Genomic DNA, 16287 nt, shown 5'->3' with positions numbered 1-16287 from the left:
AGGACGTCGGGAAGCGGAGGAAGAGGCAGAGGCTCTAGAAGGTGGGGACATGCTTCTGACCGGGCTGGGGACTGACCATCCAGGGCTTACCGGTGACAGAGAGGGACACCGGCTGGCTGCGCCGGATACCCAGGCCGTTGTCTGCGGTGCAGAAGTAGGTCCCGGCGTGCTCTGCCTTCAGATAGAGCTGGAAGGTCGCCGTTTCCCTAAAAGTGACCTTCGTCTTCCTGAGAACCACTTCTTCATGAAGAAACTGGTACTCGATCGGGTAAGAGCCGGTCTTGGCTTCACAGGAAAGTGTCAGCCAGTGTCCTTCGACAGCGTGGGTGCTGGGAGGGCTGAGGGTGAGGAGAGGGGGAGACACGGGGACTGAGGAGAGAAACGCCAGTCAGCAGGTGCGCCTGTGCGGGTCCGTCACGGGTCAGCCCAAGCTCGCCTTTCCCCTTCCGTCACCTGCGGCCCCTCCGCCCCACGGACCCGCCTTGTTGCGCGATCTCGGTCCCATCTTCCAGTGTCAATGATGGTCTTGGGGAAGAAGTTTCTTCCAGGCCCTTACCTGTTCCTTCCTCCCGCCAGGGGCCCTGGACCCCTCCCCTGCCCAGGTCCAGGGGTCTTCCTCTCTGCCCCTGTTTTCCACTTCTCCGCTCACTGGGGCTGGACTCAAGGGTCCACCCTTCACCCTTCTTTCTACCAGAGTCACACACACTTCCAGACCCTGTCCCCTGTTGCTCTGTTCTCCCGGCGCCCAGCCTGACTCCCTCTGTTTCCAGAAGAGGACAGAGTTAGGTAGAAGCTCACAGGCCCGTCTGCAGCCACTCTGCCAGCTGTTTCCAGAGCCCGCCAGGACCTCGATCTGTCTCCTGAGCCCTGGTCCTAGCGCTGAATCCCGTGTCTTCTTGGGAGTGCGCTGGCGTTGGCCCTGCGTGCAGGGACGCCCCTGTAGAAGCTATGACCTCTCACGGCCACGACTGACCGAACAGCCTTGAGTGCACCGGTGAAGGAGAGAGTGGTCTGCTGGCCTCCACACCCCTGGCCACATCTTTGGCGTAAGCATGACGCCCCCACCCACCTCTGGATCCCACCAGGGGCGCCTATTGGTTATTGTCAACAATTAACTGATGCCTGGGAAGGAGACACCTCCATATCCCTGGGGGACAGGAGAGAAAAGGGGAGGGAGAGAGAGAGAAAGAGAGGAAGGGGGGAGGGTGGAGATGCTGTAGACACTGAGGGCGCTGGTCCTGGGCTGCACGAAGCACGAGGCCCACAGAAGACAGGCATGTGTTCAGGCATCCGAGAGCCAGTGGAGACATCGGGATGTGTCATCAGCAGAACTCTGTTCCCTAGAAATGCGAGTGTGGAAGCCCTAACCCCCTGTGTGGCTTATTTGGAGATGGGATCTTTGAGGGGATCATCAAGGCTAAAGGAAGCTATAATGCGGGGCCCTGATCAGATAAGGCTGGAATCCTCAGACAGCAGGAGGACACGCGGAACGGGAAACTGGGGGATGGTGGCCAGCGACGGGACAACCTGACTTCAGACACCAGTCTGCTGGTGCCTTGATCTTGGACTTGTAGCCCCCAGAACTCTGAGCGAGTACGGTTCTGTCGTGCAAGCCAAACGGCCTGGGGTGCTTCGCTCAGGCAGCTGGGCAGACGCGAGCAGGCGACTTGGGGGGGAGCAGGAGGCGGGTAAGGGGAGAGGTGGGTTGGGTGGCAGGAGGAGGACTGAAGCCGGGAGTGGTGGGGCTTTTATAGACGGACCGAGAGGGTGACCGAGGGCTGATGTGAGGCTCTGCCGGGCTCCTCCCAGCAGATCTCAGCACCTGCGCACACTTACTCCGCACGGGCAGCTGGAGTTTCTGGCTGCTTTTGCGGACACTGGAAGACACTCTCTTTGCCTCACACCAGTAATGCGATGGGTCTTCATTCCCCACGATGGAGGGTATTGAGGTTCTCAGAGAGCCCTTCCAGCCTGACCCCAAGCGCCGGTCATCTCTGAAGAATTGGAACCAGAGTCGGACATCTGACTTCTGAGGGGCGAGCTGGGTCTCACAGGTCAGGATCACTGGTTCCCCAGGGTTGGGCGAGGAGGGGTTGGCCCTCAGTATGGGTCGTGGAAACAGCTCTGGAGAGAAGAATCCCAACAGGCCCCAGAGCAGTGAGGCCTGGAGCAGCTCTGGAGAGAAGCACAGCTTGTCTGCGGCCGCCGAGAGCAGAGGGAACAAAGAGGGGGTGACAGGACCCCCATGCTCTTCAGCGCAAAGCACGCTTGCACTCTCTCTGATGCTTGCGGGAACGAGCCCTGAGGTTTGGTGATGCCCCAGCTCACCCTTCTCCTCCTCGACCACCTCATGGACCTTCCTTCCCAGGAGCCCTCCTCACAAATGACAAAGGCTTTACCTTGGATTTGGATTCTGACTGCGTCTGACGAAAAAGTGCGACCATGGGTCTCAGATCCAAAACAGCGATATTCTCCATTATCCTTCAGACCTGCGTGGTTGATGTGGAAGCTGGATTTTTTACCAAGGTCTATCAGCTTATTGTCATTCTTGTACAGGGTCCTGGTCTTCAGGGATAAACCTGGCTTTTCTTGGCACGTCAGAGTCAGAGAGTCACCTTCAAACACGGCCGAGGGAGCCTGCAGGATCAGCTCAGCTGCAGGAGACACCAGGATGGCCGTTGGGGGCCGTCCACGGGTTCTCCCTTCCTGTCTTTATTATTCCAAACAGGTTTTATAGGGTAGGGGATGGGGAAAAGAAAGCATACAGTCATTACAATTCCTTTCGTCCTGATTTAAAATGAGCACATACGCCCCAGTCAACTTGGAAAGCAGAAGCGTAAGTCACAATCTTCTCTCAGGCGTGCACTCTTCTGGTGCTCTTCTCCGCGTGCCAGTTCGGGAGAGTCGGGTGTGCTGTGCTCGCTTCAGGACATCGGAATAGTGTGTGTCTTTCCTAACGTGTTCTTTCACTCACTGTGCTGTGAACACTTTGCTGTCAATCTCTTGACCGAACCTGACCTCTAATGGCCTTCAAGTTTTCCCTCACTGTGACATGATGTGATTTACTTAGGGAGTTTCCTTCTTTACCATTTGAGTTCCTTCCGTTTGGGGGGTGCGTATCTATGATTTCAATAGGTCAATTCCGAGGAGGGGAATTGCCACTTCAAAGAGGACAAGCATCTAATTTGCTCCTTGTTACTACCACACTGCTTCCTTGTTTGCAAAAGAAACAGCATTATAACTGCTTCAAATTCCAGAGAGGTGGCCTTAGGGCACAGGAAAAAAAGAGAGATGTTTCTTCCTTGTCCCTTGCTTTCTATATACGGTTGACCCTTGCACAATGTGGGGGTGGGCACGGATCCTCCACGCAGTGGAAAATCAGAGTATAACTTTTGACTCCTCCAGATCCCAACTACTCATAGCCACCTGTGCCAGAAACCTTAGTGACAACATGAATGGTCAACGGACATGTATTTTGTATGTTCTCTGTATTACAGACTATATTCTTATAACGAAACTAGAGGGAAATGTTAACTAAGAAAATCATAAGGAAGAGGAAATACATTTATAGCTCTGTCCTATAACAAAACCAAACAAACCCCCCGCCCCCCAAAAAAACCTGCAGGTAAGTGGATCTGTGCAAGTCACACCCATGTTGTTCATGGGTCAGCTGTACCTCTATCTGTCTGCCTGTCTATCTATCTGAAAAATTCTCATGCTGCCTATTATTCCAAGTAAATCTTTTTTAAAAAAAGATTTTGTTTATCTGAGAGAGAGAGAGAGAGAGAGAGAGAGCATGAGTAGGGGAGCAGGGGAGCTGCAGAAGGAGAGGGAGAAGCAGACTCCCCCCGGAGCAAGGAGCCCAATGCAGGACTCGATCCCAGGACCCTGGAGTCATGACCTGAGCAGAAGGCAGATGCTTAACCCACTGGGCCACCTAGGCGCCCTTCCAAGTAAATCCTATAAGCTTAAAATTACACATAGATTCAGAAACTATTCAAATAAATTTCTTTTCAAATTTCCTTTTACCTAAGTCACACACACTCCAAAGTTTATAGCAGCAATGTCCACAGTAGCTAGAACATGGAAAGAGCCCAGATGTCCATTGACAGATGAACGGATAACGAAGATGTGGTATTGGAATGGAATATTACTCAGCCACCAAAAAGAATGAAACCTTGCCATTTGCAATGGTGTGGATGGAACTAGAGGCTATCATGCTAAATGAAATAAGCCAGTCAGAGAAAGACAAATGCATATGTGGGAATTAAGGAACAGAACAGATGAACGTAGCGGAAGGGAAGAAAACATAAAATAAGGTGAAAGAAGAGAGGGAGGCGAACCATAAGCGATGCTGAAGTTTAGGAACAAACGGGGGTGGCTGGGGGGAAGGAGTACCTGGGGGACGGGCATTGAGGAGGACACTTGATGTCGTGAGCACTGCGTGTTACCTGCAGCTGGTGAGGCACAGAAATCTACCCCTGAAGTCAACAATATTACATAAGCTAACTACATTGAATTTAAATAAACATTTTAAAAAATTCTCTTTTTACCTGGGTCCTATGTATAGATTTTGGTTCTGCATAACTATATGCTTCCCAAAGTTTTTATTTCTTTCACTCTTTTCTCACCTGGTGAAAAAGTCAAGCTCACACCATCACTTTGGGGCGAGCCCTGTATCTCGCATTTGTACTCTCCAGAATACTGGACCTGGAGGGTGTTTGATGGGATTTCACGTAGGATTTTTGTCCCAAGGTACCACCGGTACCATTTTTTGTCCTCTGCTACATGGCAAGTCAGAGTCACTGCCTGTCCTTCGAAGATGACAGTCCATGGAGGTTGGAGAGAAATCACGGGTTTGGATACAGGTGCTGAGGAAAGAAGAGACAGAGTCTGAGATAGAGACCCCTGTGGTCCCCCGTGCATTCATCTTTGTGGTACAGACCCAAAGACCAGGATTTGGAGAATACCCAAGGAAGCCATCTGGGAAGGTCAGTGATTGCTCAAGGCCATTTGTCCACTGGAGCCCCCAGGGGAGAATGGTTGCTCAGGGATGACAATGAGCAAAATTATTTCAAGAAGGCAACACCAGCAGGATTTACTGACAAATGCCAGTGGGAGAAATGGCTAGTTAGTCTGGTGTGGATCCTAGAGAAAGCCACCCCTGCCCCATTACTTCATCATGCTCACCAACTCATAAGAACCTCCCAAGGAATTGGGTAAATCACAGGTTTGTACTTTCCTAAAAGGATCAATCATATTTTCTGAAGATTTAACCCTGAGTAAAGCTTGGGAGATTAACTTTTTTAACATCTTCATTTGATAGATGATGATTCAGATGCCCAGAAACTCTCACCATAGCTAATTGTGTGAGAGCAAGGCATGGACAAGTCATTCACTGGAATCCAGAGGTGGTCCAGACAAGGATGAAACCCCAGGTCAGCTGATTTTGGACAAGAGAGGATGTAGGTCTTCCTTGCTATTCATGGGCCACTCTGACCCAAGACAACGGAAGTCAGAACTAAGAAAATGGGTGAAACCGATATTATTTCTTCTCCTCCAATGTCTTCTTTTTTGCATTTCTTCCTTTAAGGGCCCGATTTTTGGGTGTTCTTCTGTTCTCCACACATTTCCCGGAGGATTTCACTTCTAAAACTATAAAGAATGTAATATTCATGCTGGTATCTTCACAGTGTGATGTTATCAGATAAGATTTTCTAGTTTGCTGATTGGAGAAACCCCAAGTCCTGCATGTTTACCATGGAGTTGAAAATGTCCTGCCTGGTGAAGTGGGTTCCATTGGCAACAGGGGTAAGTGCAGGGCCTACCAAAGGCCAGGAGCTGCTCGTGCATTTGTCAGTTCTTCCAGGGAGAGTCAGAGGGGTAGCCACGAGGCTATCCTAACCCTTGGAGGATGCCAATAGACCGCAGAAAACTTTCACATCCTTTCTGGCCTCAGCAAGTAAATGTCTCATCTTTATTAGGGAGACACTCTTATCCAGGGACACCGAAGAGCAAAAGAAAGGAGAACTCACCAAATTGTCCACTGATAGGAGCTGAAAAAAAAAAAAAAAAAAGCCAGAGATGAACACAGACCAAAAGTTTTCAAAAGTAATCCCAGTTTCTTTTTCCTATCCATTTATTATTTCCTTCATTAGAAATTCATTTTTTTAAAAATTAATAGACATTTGTCAAATGTCTCTCTGTCTACTAGTTATTGTGCTTAGACTTCTAAGATGAGCAAAAAATGGTGCCTTCTGGTAAGCCGTTGACAGAAGGTGGAAGCAGAAACATGAAGCAAAATTACATAATTATAATATAGAATGTAAGTACAATAGAAGTACACACAGAGCAGCTTCTGGGCCAAAGGACCATCCCTGCCAGTGTGGGGGGTATGTGTGAGTGTGTGATGGGGGGGAGGGGTGGGCAATGACAGGTACCTGACACTGAGATGCTTGAGAAAAATGAATGAACACATAGGATTCAGCCAGGCAAAGATGTCAGTGCATGGCAAGAGGTGATGGAGAGAGTAATAGAGGCAGAAAGGGCACAGAAGTGAAGAAAGAGCGCTGGTGTTCAGGGGTTAGGGGGGAGTTCTGGAAGGTAGGGATTGAGGGGGAGTCAGGTGAGACAGGTACGCATGGCTCATGTCATGGGGGAAGTAGCTAGGGCTTTATTATGAAAGGTGCAGTTTTATTATTATAACCAAGAGGCATGGAAAGTCTTCACGTAGAGTGTGACAAGGTTAGAATTTGAAACTTAGATGGAACATTGTGACAGTGGGTAGACGTCAGTGAGAACAGATGTGAAGCAGAGAGACTGATTAGAAGGCAGGAGAAGAGATAGTAATGTTTAATTTTCTTCAGAGTGTTTATCCAAAATTTTTTCTTTTGTTTACTTTCCTTTCCTTTCTCTGGAAAAGAAGTTCTGTGAGAGCAGGAACTTTTTATATTCATCATATGCCCCCCACCAACCTATAACCGTGCCTGGCATATAAGAGAGATTCCATAAATGTTTATAGAATATTTACTTATTGAGTAAAAATTAATTAACTAGGTCAGTAAATAGAGATAGGAGGATTAAGTCTTGAGAAATGGGTAATAGAAAGAGGAGGAAAAATTGGCAAGTTTATAAATCGCTTAGACATTTCAGGTGAGGGACAGATTTGGATTACTCAACACAAATTTCTGAAATGTCAACTATATGCCAGGGACTGGATAGGGCAAAAAAAATCCATCAGTAGGCAAGAGAGATATTATCCCTCTCCATAAGAGGGTGATGGAGAAGTAATCCAAGCCTAAGTGTTTTTATAGAGAACAATGGATTATTTGTCATGACCCAAATATCTTGGCCACCATGGAATTTGTGTTGTTTTAAATGTAGCTAAAACTTTTCTGAGTGTTTCCTATGTGGTAGACTTCCACGTATATTATTCCATGAAATCTTGTCAATATCCTTCTCAAGTAAGTTCTATGATTATCCCCATTGATAGGCCATAAACTGGTCTACGCACCTAGTAGGTAGCAGAATGAAGTTTTGAACCTCTGTTTGAACACATATTATTTTGTCCCAAAGCATGTGCTTCTGGAAGATCCTGTCTTTTTGTGTTGGTACGACACTGGGATGTGCTTCCTATTTCTGGAGTGTTTCATGCAGCTTTCATGGGGTCTTTTTTCTTATGTTGGGTCCTGCTCCATCCCTGCCCCTTCCAGCTCCTACTCTCCCTCTGTCTCATGAAGTCATTACCAACTACTTGGCATATAGTTTATTATCTGTTTGCACCATCACTGGTAAACTTGGACAATCATTTAACTGGGATCTTGTTAGATGGATGTTTCTTGTACACTGGACTGGCTGGAGGGCCTTTTATATCATAAGCTTTCTAAGCACAGAAATGCTACTTCCCAGGCTTTCTCATCATTTTCAGCACCTAGTGCAGTGCTATAATTAAATGTTACTAAATTTTTTAAAAATATATGAATAAATATATTTTATTCTAATAATTTCAACTTTGGTAAAAACAAACCCATTTATATGTGTGAATTGATAGAAACTGAACCACACCCACAGGTGCAATTAGAATGTCAAGTACCAGACATGCAGGAGCAAGATGATGGAATAGGAGGTCTGTAGCCTGTGTCTCCCACAGACAAACATATTTTGGAGCCATCCACAGAAAAAAGTGAGGGGCTTGAAGAGCTAGATAGGAAATTGCAAAATCCCACTGGAGCCCAAGACCAAGGAGGATCACTTTGAGAAGGCAGGCACATGCCCTGGGTGAAGACTCACTGACTATGAACCCACCTGCATACCTAGAGCTACTTCATCTTCCGTGGACTCAACTCCAGTCCAGTTTGTCCATGGTCTCGCCTCTAGATCCTATTGCTAAGGGACCCAAGAGGCACCATCTTCACCCAGACCCCAGTAGCAGGCCCACTGATCTCACACTTGACTGCTATTGCTGAGGCAGTCCTGTGACCCAGCTCCAGTCCCACTTTACTGCAGTCTAGAGGTAGTCTTGATCATCCAGCTAAGAACCCCCTGGGAGAATACTCAGGAACCCAGCAGAAATCACACCCATTCATTCCCCTGGTAAGAGGTTTGACAGCTGTGGGCCCAACTGCAGGCCCGGAAATGGCCATGAGACCCAGCTCCAGCCCTATGCAGCCATGATCCTGGAGGCAGTCCCATAAGTCCAGGGAAGATAACTGAAAAGTTATCTGTTCTTCTAAATAAACAGATGCCAGTGCAAAGTTACACAGATAATGAAGGGTCAGGCAAATATGACAATATCAATGGAAATTAATGAGGCTCGAGGAACGGACCCTAGAGAAAAGGAGATCCAGGAACGGCTAGACAAAGAATTAAAAATAATAGTCTTAAGCTCAGTGAGCTAGAAGTGGACACAATGAAATGAAATCAGGGAAGTAGTACATAAACAAAACCTGAAGTTTAAGAAAGAAATAGAAAACAAAAAGACTCAAGCAGAAATCTTGGCACTAAAGAATAAAATAACCAAACTGAAAAACTCAATAGAGACTTTCAATACCATAACTGATCATTCAGGAGAAGGAATAAGCAAACTTAAAGACAGGGTATTTGAGGTTATCTGGTTAGAAGAACCTAAAGAAAAGAAAGAAAGTGAAAGTGAAAAAATGCTCAAGTGACTTATGGAATAACAAAAAGTGAATCTATATACATATTATTGAAGTCCCAGAAGGAGCAGACAACAAAGGCAGAAAGATTATTTAAAGAAATAATGACAGACAACTTCCTGAATCTGGGAAGACAAATGGGTATTGAGAAAAATGACTCATTATGGAATCTCATACAAAGAACCCCCCATAAGATTTATCGTGGATTTCTTTAGCAATATTGTAGGCCAGGGAAGAGTTGGATGATATATTCAAAACGTTGAAAGAAAAAAACACTATCAATCAAAATACTATGCCTAACAAACCTGTCCTTCAAAAATGAAGAAGAGATAAAGACTTTCCAAGACAAACAAAAGCTGGGGAATTAACCATCCCTAGACCCACCTTACAAGAAAAGCAAAAAGGAGTTCTTCAAGAACACTAAAGAAAAGACACTAATTAGGGACATAAAAACACACAGAAGTATAAAACTCCCTGGTGAAGGTAAATACATTGTCAAATTCAGAATACTCTAAATACAGTATCTTAGTCCATTCAGTCTGCTATGATAAAAATACCATAGCAAGTGGCTATGAACAACAAATTTATTTCTCACTGGAGGCTGGAAAGTCCCATATCAATGCATCAGCAGTTTCCTTTCTGGCATCAGCAGATTCCTTTCCTTCCCTTCTGGAGGCTGGAAAGTCCCATATCAATGCATCAGCAGATTCCTTTCTGGGGAGGGCACACTTCGTCATAGATGGCCATCTTCTCATGTAACAGGGAAGAAGGGTGAGAGAGTTCTCTCTCGGCTCTTCTACAGGGATACTAAGGATACTAATCTCATTGATGATGGCTTTCTATGAGCCTCATGGTAATCACAAAGAAAAAAACTACAATAAATACACAACAGATAAAAAGAGAGTAATCAAAGCATGCCACTACAAAAAAAAAAAAAAATCATCAAATCACAAAGGAAGAAAACAGGAGAGGAAGAAAGAAAGAAAGAAAAAAAGGAACTGCAAAATAGCCAGAAAACAATGAAATAATGACAATCATAATCCTTACCTATAAATAAATACTTTTAATTTAAAAAGATTAAATTTTCAAATAAAAAACACAGGTCAGCTGAATGAATAAACACAACACAACTATATGCCGCCTACAAGAGTTTCATTTTAGATTTAAGGGCACACATAGGCTCAAAATAAAAGGATGGAAAATATATTCCATGGGTATGGTAACAAAAAGACAGCAAGAATGACTCTACTTTTACCGGACAAAATAAATTTTAATTCAAAAATTGTAACAAGAAATAAAGTTACTATGCAAAGATAAGGTGAGTAATTCATCAAGAGGATATACAATATATGTGCACCCTTTATGAAAGCACCTAAATATATAAAACAACAGAACTGAAATAAGAAATAGGTAACAATACAATAATAGTAGGGGACTTGAATACCCCACTTTCAACAGTGGATACATTATTCTGACAGAAAATCAATAAAGGAAATGGCAGGCTTGTACAACACTCTAGACCAAAGGGTGTAGGTATCTAAATGTAAAACTAATGCACATATATAGAACATAGTATCCGACAGCACCAGAACACACATTCTTCTCAAGTGAACACGAAACATTCTCTAGCATAGACTATATATTAGGTCACAAAACAAGTCTCAACCATAAGAAGATTGTGTTTTCTGACCATAATGGTGTGAAATTAGAAATCATGAATGGGTGAAACTGGAAATAAAGCGAAGCAACATACTCCTGAGCACTCTGTGGGTCAAGGAAGAAATTGAAAGGGAAATCAGAAAATATCTTGAGCGAAACAAAAATGGAAACACCACATCTTAAGACTTACGGACTACAGGAAAGAGATTCGAGGAGAAAAGTTAATAGTGATTAATGCCTACTTTAAGAAAAAGATAAAGCTCCCAAGTAAAAACCCAACTTTACAACTCAGGAACCCAACGTTGGCAGAAGAAACGAAATAATGAAAATTAGGGCAGAAATAAATCAAATAGAAAATTAAAAAAAAATAAAAAGAACAAAACTAGAGCTATTTTTTTAAAAAAAAGATACATTGACAAATCTTAAGATAGACCAAGAAAAAAAGAGAGAAGACTCCAATAAAATCAGAAATGAAAGCGGAGGCGTCACCGATACCACAGAAATATAAACAGACTACTATGAGCAGTATAGACCAACAAATTGGAAAACTTAGAAGAAATCAATAAATTTCTAGAACTATACAACATACTAAGATTGGATCATGGAGAAATAGAAAATCTGAGCAGACTGATAACAAGGAAGGAGATTTACCTGTTAGTCAACACCACACACAACAAAAGGGTGCCTGGGTGGCTCCGTGGGTTAAGTATCTGACTCTTGGTTTCTGCTCAGGTCATGGTCTCAGGGTCATGAGATCAAGCCCGTGCCAGGCTCTGCCCTCAATGGCGAGTCTGCTTGAGATTCTCTCCCCTCCCTCTGCCTCTCCCCTGACTCACATTCTCTCTCCCTCAAATAAATAAATCTTAAAACAACAACAACAACAGCAACAACAAAAACAACAGTCCAGAATCAGATGACTTCGCTGGCGAATTCTACCAAACATTTAAAAATTTAACTCCAACCCTCTCAAACTCTTCCAAAGGACCGAAGAGGACAGGACACTTCTAAACAGACTGCCTGTGATCAGCCAAACAAGCACACGACAAGAAAACAAAATTGCAGGCCAATATCTCTGATAAGCATCTAAAAAATTTTAAGATCTAAAAAAATCCTAACATGAAATGTTAGGCAACTGAGTTCAACAGTGTAGTGAAAGGGTCATGTGGAATTTACCCCGGGTTGATCCAACTTGTGCAAGGCAATAATATGCTAAATTAGCAGAAGGAAGGGTAAAAATCTAACAATTATCTCAATAGATGCATAAAAACATTTCACAAAATTCAACCTACTTTCATGATAAAAAAAAAACTCAACAAATTATGTCTAGAAAGAAATTATCTCTATATGACAAATCCACAACTCACATCATAGTCAATGGTGACAAGCTAAAGCTTTTCCTTTCAGATCAGGAACAGTGCAAGAATGCTCTCTCTCGCTGCTTCTATTCAGTATAGTGCTGGAAGTCCTAGCCAGAGTAATTAGGCAAGAAAAAGAACTAAAAGACATCCGAATCAGAAAGGAAGAAGTAAAGTGGTCTGTTCGCAGATGGTATTATCCTATATATAGAAAACCCTAAAGGTTCTGCCAAAAAACTGTTGGAACTAAAAAACACATTCAGTACAGCTGAAGGACACACAGTCAATGCACAAAAATGAGTTACATTTCCATACACGAGCAAGAAACTATTTGAAAAAGCAAACAGGGAAACAATCCTACTTACAATAACATCAACAAGAATAAAATATTTAGGAATAAATTTAACCAAGGAGGTGAACAATCTCTATACTGAAAACTACAAAACAATGAAAGAAATGAGAGAAAACACAAATAAATATAAAGACATCCTGGGTTTATGGCTTGGAACGACTAATACGTTAAAATGTTCATATTACACAAAGCAATCTACAGATTCAATGTAATCCCTATCAAAGTTCCAATGGCACTTCTTCACAGAACTCGGAAAAAGAATCCCAAAATCTTTATGGAGCTGCAGAAGACTCTAAGATTCAAGGCAATACGGAATGAAAACCAAACTGGAGACATCGTACTTCTCGACCTCAAACTGTATTACAAAACTGTAGTAACCTAAAACGGCCATGAAAGCAGACATAGAGAGCAATGAAACAGAATCAAGGACCCAGAAATAAATCCATACATTTACAGTCGACTGGTCTTCAAGAGTGCTTCGAACACACAGTGGGGAAAGCATAGTCTTTTGTATAATGTGCTGGTCCAACTGAATATTCACATGAAGAAAAAAATTGGGCCCTTATATCTCACCATGTACAAAAAGAAACTTGAATATATTGACTCACATACAAGTACAGGGAACAAAAGAAAAATAGACAAATGGGATTGCATCAAAATAAAAAGCTTATGCACAGCAAAGAAAATAGTCAACAGCATGAAGAGGTAACTAGCAGAATGGGAGAAAATATTTGTAAGCCATTTATCTGATAAGGGGGCTTAATATCTAGCGTGTATAAGGAATTCTAACAAATCAGCAAGAAAACAGACTCATTAAGAAACAGGTAAGGAGGGCGCCTGGGTGGCTCAGTGGGTTGAAACCTCTGCCTTCGGCTCAGGTCATGGTCTCAGGGCCCTGAGATCAGGCCCCGCATCGGGCTCTCTGCTCAGCGGGAAGCCTGCTTCCCGCCCCCTCCTGCCTGCCTCTCTGCCTACTTGTGGTCTCTCTCTGTCAAATAAATAAATAAATACTTTAAAAAAACAAAAACAAAACCAAAAAACAACCCAAAACAAAACAGGTAAGGACCTGAACTGATATTCTCAACAGAAGATATACAAATGGCCAAGAAGTATATGAAAAGATGCTCCACATCACTCATCATCAGGGAGATGCACATCAAAAGCCACAATGAGACATCACCTCACGCCTGTCAGATCGATTATTATCACAAAGACAGAAGATAACAAGCATTGTCTAGGAAGCGGAGTAAAGAAGTCTTCTGTGCTGTTGGTGGGAATGTACTTGGAGTAGCTATTGTGCAAAAACAGCATGAAGGTTCTTCAAACATTTAAAAATAAAACTACCATATGACCGAGCAATCCCCCTTCTGGATACGCATCCAAAGGAAATGATACTAGTATCTCCCAGAGACACCTGCCCTCCTGTGTTCACGGCCCCATTCTCTACAGTAGCCAGTATATGGAAACATTTTAAATATCTGCCCTCCGATGAGTATAAGGACAACATGGCACAGATACACCATGAAGTATTATTCAGCCTCAAAAAAGGAAATCCTGCTGATGTGACAACGTGGATGGACGCGGAGGACACGCAGGTCAGTGAAATTAGCCAGATCCAGGTGAATACTGCATGACCCCACTGCATGTGGAACCTAAAGTTGACACAGAAGCAAAGAATAAACTGGTGTTTTCCGGGTGGTGGGGAACGGGGAGATGTGGGTCAAAAGAAACAAACTTTCGTTGACAAGATAAGTAAGTTCTGGAGATCTAATGCACAGCGATGACTGTAGTTAATCGTCAGGTATACTTGAAATTTGCAGGGAGAGGAGATTCTGAGAGTTCCTACCAAACACGCACAAAAGGTGAAGTGAAAAGATGGAAATGTTAATTAGCTCAATCAGGGCACTTATTTTAATAATATATTATATCAAAATGTCACCTTTTACATCTTAAGTGTGTACAATTTTTATTTGTCGATTACACGTCAATAAGCCTGGAAAAGGACTGTCGCCTGCCTTAGGTTTTCCTCGTGCCTTCCCTACCTCCCTTCTGGGTCCCTCCCATCACTGCTGTGGTTTGCATTTGAGTACAGGGAAGGAGACATCTTTTGTGGTAGAGACAGTGCCCTCCCCTGCCCAGGACCAGGACCTGGGCTTGTCATACAAGCAGTAAGTATACGTCCTTTGCAGAGAGAAAAGGAAGGTCTTCTGGAAATAAGGCAATAGGAACAAGCGAACGTCATACGTTTTCTGGACTTCTTGAAGCAATATTTATTGTAGAAAAACAATGACTAGGACCTTAACTGTTGGGGTCACGAGGCTTCCTCCTCTGTAGGACTGAAGCTTTATCCCTGCTCTGACCACTCCTTCAGCCTCGAGGGAGAAACTGCTGAACTGGATGGTGAATCCCGAGAATATAATCCTCCCGCACAGGAAAGAATGTCTGAGCTGTAAGAAGGACCAGGCCCAGCGGGGGAGAGAGGCTGTCCCTGCCCTACCTGGGGACCCCATTGAGAAGTTCTACTCACCCAGGACCAGCACTGACACCCACAGCAGCATGAAGGCCTGGCCTGCCCAGGGCTGAGACCGAAAGAGCAGTTTTCTCAGGAGTAACAGGGCTGGTTTTGATCTGAGAGTAGGACACCGCCCAGCAGCCTCAAGGAGCACATCTGAAAAATTTCTTTTTCAGAGAGCAAGATGCCTCAGTGAATTAGAAAAAAGGAAGTGGAAGTACCCATTTTTAACTACTAATCAAATTTTCCTGCCCTGTGATCAAAGTGAGGAAAGAATGCTAGGGTTTTTAAAAAGCACATACCCTTGTCCCCGCATTTCTAACGCTGAGAAATCACCTTGAGGAAAGTATGCGTGCGTTGTCGAAGAGAATGTTTATGGTAGCGCCATCCAGAATTGCCCAAGCACTGCAAACGCGGGAAAGATCTCGAATGTGGGACTGTTGCAAATATTCTGATACATCGTTACAACAGTATGCAATGTAGCCCTTATGGATGAGGCCAACCCGCAGGGATCATCAGGCAACACCCCCCGGGCTAGTGGGAAGAGGAAGACGTGAGGAGGGGCCTGATACACGAACTGTGGTCCCAGTGGCGTCCATGGGAAAAATGGAATGCGTGTGTGTATCAACCGATAGAGATATACTTTTCTTTCTTCCTGGAAACTGTACCTAACATAGTAGTTACATTTAAAGAACTGTGGATGGGGAAGGAAATACTCATTTTATGTCTTTTTATACTGTTTGATTAAAAAAAAAATTACTATGTATGTGTATTGCTTTTAGAACTTTTTAGGTCAAGTTTCCATCCTGGTCAACAAAGATCCTGAAGACATTAGTACCGTGAGGAGTGCCAGTTTCTTCCTTTCAAATAACATCTTTTACCCCTTTCTCAAGGTTATACCCTGGTCTCCTAAGGGGACCGTTCACATCTACAAATGCACATCGTTTTACGTATACTGTGCTTCCTCCCACCTGCTGTGCTCAGAGACCAGAAAAGCATATCAGGGAAAGTAGAGGTTGATCCATCTTAGTCCAGCAGGAGGACCTCAAATGTGAGCAAAGAGGCTTTTTATGCTTTTGAATGCAAACAGCACTGCTGTGAATAATCCTGGGTCAATCTCGTGGAGTGCGTGTGCACACATTTCTACTGGGTACACGCCCAGGAGGGGAATCTGTGGCTCCCAAGGCTTGCGTATATTTTTAGAAGGTACCACGAAACTATTTTCCAAATTGTTGTGCTAACGCGCACCCCCAT

General features: G+C 44.0%; 1 protein-coding gene across 6 annotated transcripts in view; it reads right to left on the bottom strand.

Annotated features, from left to right (window-relative positions):
- The window catches only part of FCRL5 (Fc receptor like 5), a 32888-nt gene extending 17575 nt beyond the window's left edge, over window positions 1-15313 (bottom strand). For 5 of the 6 annotated variants that reach the window (XR_014304021.1, XM_082703149.1, XM_082703148.1 and 2 more), the window contains exons 1-6: window positions 15049-15232; window positions 6036-6056; window positions 4632-4871; window positions 2400-2654; window positions 1837-2124; window positions 91-369 (exon numbers count right to left, since the gene is read on the bottom strand). Coding sequence is in view for 5 of the 6 variants with exons in the window: in XM_082703149.1 (XP_082559275.1) it covers window positions 91-369; window positions 1837-2124; window positions 2400-2654; window positions 4632-4871; window positions 6036-6056; window positions 15049-15079 (1114 nt within the window). In the remaining variant the exon portion in view is untranslated. Of the gene's footprint in view, window positions 1-90; window positions 370-1836; window positions 2125-2399; window positions 2655-4631; window positions 4872-6035; window positions 6057-15048 lie in introns of all 6 variants that reach the window. The other variant, XM_082703146.1, reaches the window with a different exon arrangement.
- Window positions 15314-16287: the final 974 nt, after the last annotated feature.

The sequence above is a fragment of the Mustela nivalis genome (assembly GCF_964662115.1).
Source record: "Mustela nivalis genome assembly, chromosome: 16".
Lineage (NCBI taxonomy): Eukaryota > Metazoa > Chordata > Mammalia > Carnivora > Mustelidae > Mustela > Mustela nivalis.
Note: the sequence above shows the minus strand (reverse complement) of the source record. Positions and strands in the feature narration are given on the sequence as shown.